The 2,262-nt window shown below is 37.4% G+C and overlaps 1 protein-coding gene across 1 annotated transcript; it reads left to right on the top strand.

Annotated features, from left to right (window-relative positions):
* Window positions 1–254: 254 nt before the first annotated feature.
* LOC134646084 (E3 SUMO-protein ligase ZBED1-like) lies at window positions 255–1,585 on the top strand. Its single transcript, XM_063499782.1, has 2 exons — window positions 255–850; window positions 1,026–1,585. The coding sequence occupies exons 1-2, from the start codon at window positions 419–421 to the stop codon at window positions 1,434–1,436; spliced, it is 843 nt and encodes a 280-aa protein (XP_063355852.1). The 5' UTR covers window positions 255–418; the 3' UTR covers window positions 1,437–1,585.
* The last annotated feature ends 677 nt before the right edge of the window (window positions 1,586–2,262 follow it).

The raw sequence follows: 2,262 nt of genomic DNA, 5'->3' as shown, positions 1-2,262 counted from the left end.
GATGCATAATGTGATTTTCTTTCAATAATTATACAACATAATGCTTCGAATGAATATAATATATACAAAACGATTTAAATTCAGAGATACTTTTATTCATTCTCACAGTCATACACATTTTCTATGAATTATACAAACACATAAATAAGCTACCATCACTTTTTCTTATTCATTCACACTCAAGGAAATGAAAATCATCATCCTGCTAATGCTTGTTTATATTTTTTATGTTTTTATAGAAAGAGCCATGAAAGATCACAGGATTGAGCGTGCAGTGGGGGTCTGCAAAAAAGTGGTCAGCACCTTTTCGTTCAGTTGGAAAAAAAAGAGAGAGCTGAAAAAGGCACAGATAGACCTCAAACTGCCAGACCACTCCTTAAAGACTGAATGTCCAACCAGATGGGGATCTAGGCAGGCCATGGTTTCCAGAGTCCTTGAGCAGCAGAAGGCCATTGCCCATGTCCTCTCCCAAGACAAAGGAACCAGGCACCTCATCCCCTCGTGGCAGGACATTGATGTCCTTGAGGCCATCAACAAGACCCTGGGACCTTTGGTTGAATTCACTGATGCACTTTCTGGAGAGAAATATGTCAGTGTGTCTTTTATAAAACCAACACTCCACCTATTTAACAACTCAATCTTGGCTGAGCAAGATGATGACACAGACCTCTCAAAATGCATCAAGAGGAGAATACTGGAGTACCTAAATGAAAAGTATGGTGACTCACCAACACAAGAGTTGCTTGACATGGCCACTGTCCTGGACCCAAGGTTCAAACTGAGATATGTAAGCGAGTTCAGCCAAGAGACAATAAAAGCCAGACTGACAATGGAAATGAAGTCCATCATGGTATTTATAAAGATACTAAACATCTATCTATCTATCTATCTATCTATCTATCTATCTATCTATCTATCTATCATAGTAATTATTTAAGGATTGTATTTTAGAATGCCAAACCTGAGACAGATAAAACTGGTTCCTCATTCTGTGTTGCTGTCATTTTATGTTTGTCCCATTAAAGGAGGCTGCAGTGATGGGGACACCCGTTGGTAACACGGAGGTTGCTGATGATGGTGCATCAAACCAAAAGAAGAGGAAAAAGGGCCTAAGCAGCTTCTTTAAGGCCCCTCACAGCACAGCTCCAGGTGCAGAACATGCTCGTCAACTGGACCAGGCCATAGCTTTTGAGCTTCAGGCCTACCTCCAGGCAGGGACCCTGGACACAGAGGAAGACCCACTGGGGTGGTGGAAGCTATCACAGAACCTCTTCCCACGACTCTCCATCCTGGCAAAGAAATATCTTTGCATCCCAGCCACAAGTGTCTCATCAGAAAGGGTCTTCAGCACTGGTGGAAATGTTGTCAACTGCCTGCGTGCATCCCTGAAGCCTGATCATGTCAATAGGCTGGTGTTTTTGGCTAAAAACCTTTGAAAGGTTGCAGGAACCATGTTTTGTTGAGCCATTTTGAGATTGTATGGGACTCGAGCCTACTAGTTTTTATTTATTTCTTATAAAAGGTACTACTTTCAGTGTTTAATTTTATTTTTGTTCAGGCAGCAACTTTAGTTAACATACCTCAATGTCAGTTTGATGCAATTGTGCATTTTGTGGCTACACAGCTTGCCTTGATGTTTGGTTATTTGTATGCATAAATATTATGCAGTAGTTTAAAGTTGAAACATTAATGTTTACATTTTTTATTTATTTTTTATATTGCAAACATTTGCACAGTTATCATTATTTGCACACCATTTTATATTATTTTTTGACAATCTTTAAAGCAATTATTTAATACATTGTTATTGTTAAATAAATATCGTGAAATAATCGAGATCTCAATTTCATTGAAAATAATCGTGATTATCATTTTTGCCATAATCGAGCAGCCCTAAATGTAATTAAGTAAAGCAATTAAGCAATAAATCACCAAAAACATTGCCAGTAACAATATTTTTGTCAATAATCCATTAGCTGTTCACATATCTTTATTTAACATGTGTTTGTCTACAATGATTGCAATATATTAATAATTATTTAACTGGAGAAATATTTCTTTACCAGATTTCCATCAGAACCAAAAGTTCAGTAATGGGAACAGGCTGTAAACACTTTATATCCACCAAAGTTACTGAAAACATGACATTTGTGGCACAAAAAAGGGCGCAAAAGTATTTATGCTAGTAGTAGTGGTAAGAAGGCAGTTTGATTCATGTTAAATCATAAAGATCTTCATGAATGTCTTTCTATAACAACATGA

Source organism: Pelmatolapia mariae, linkage group LG16_19, assembly GCF_036321145.2.
Source record: "Pelmatolapia mariae isolate MD_Pm_ZW linkage group LG16_19, Pm_UMD_F_2, whole genome shotgun sequence".
NCBI classification, from domain to species: Eukaryota; Metazoa; Chordata; class Actinopteri; order Cichliformes; family Cichlidae; genus Pelmatolapia; species Pelmatolapia mariae.
The sequence above is the reverse complement of the archived record's forward strand: the minus strand, read 5'-3'. Positions and strand labels throughout refer to the sequence as shown.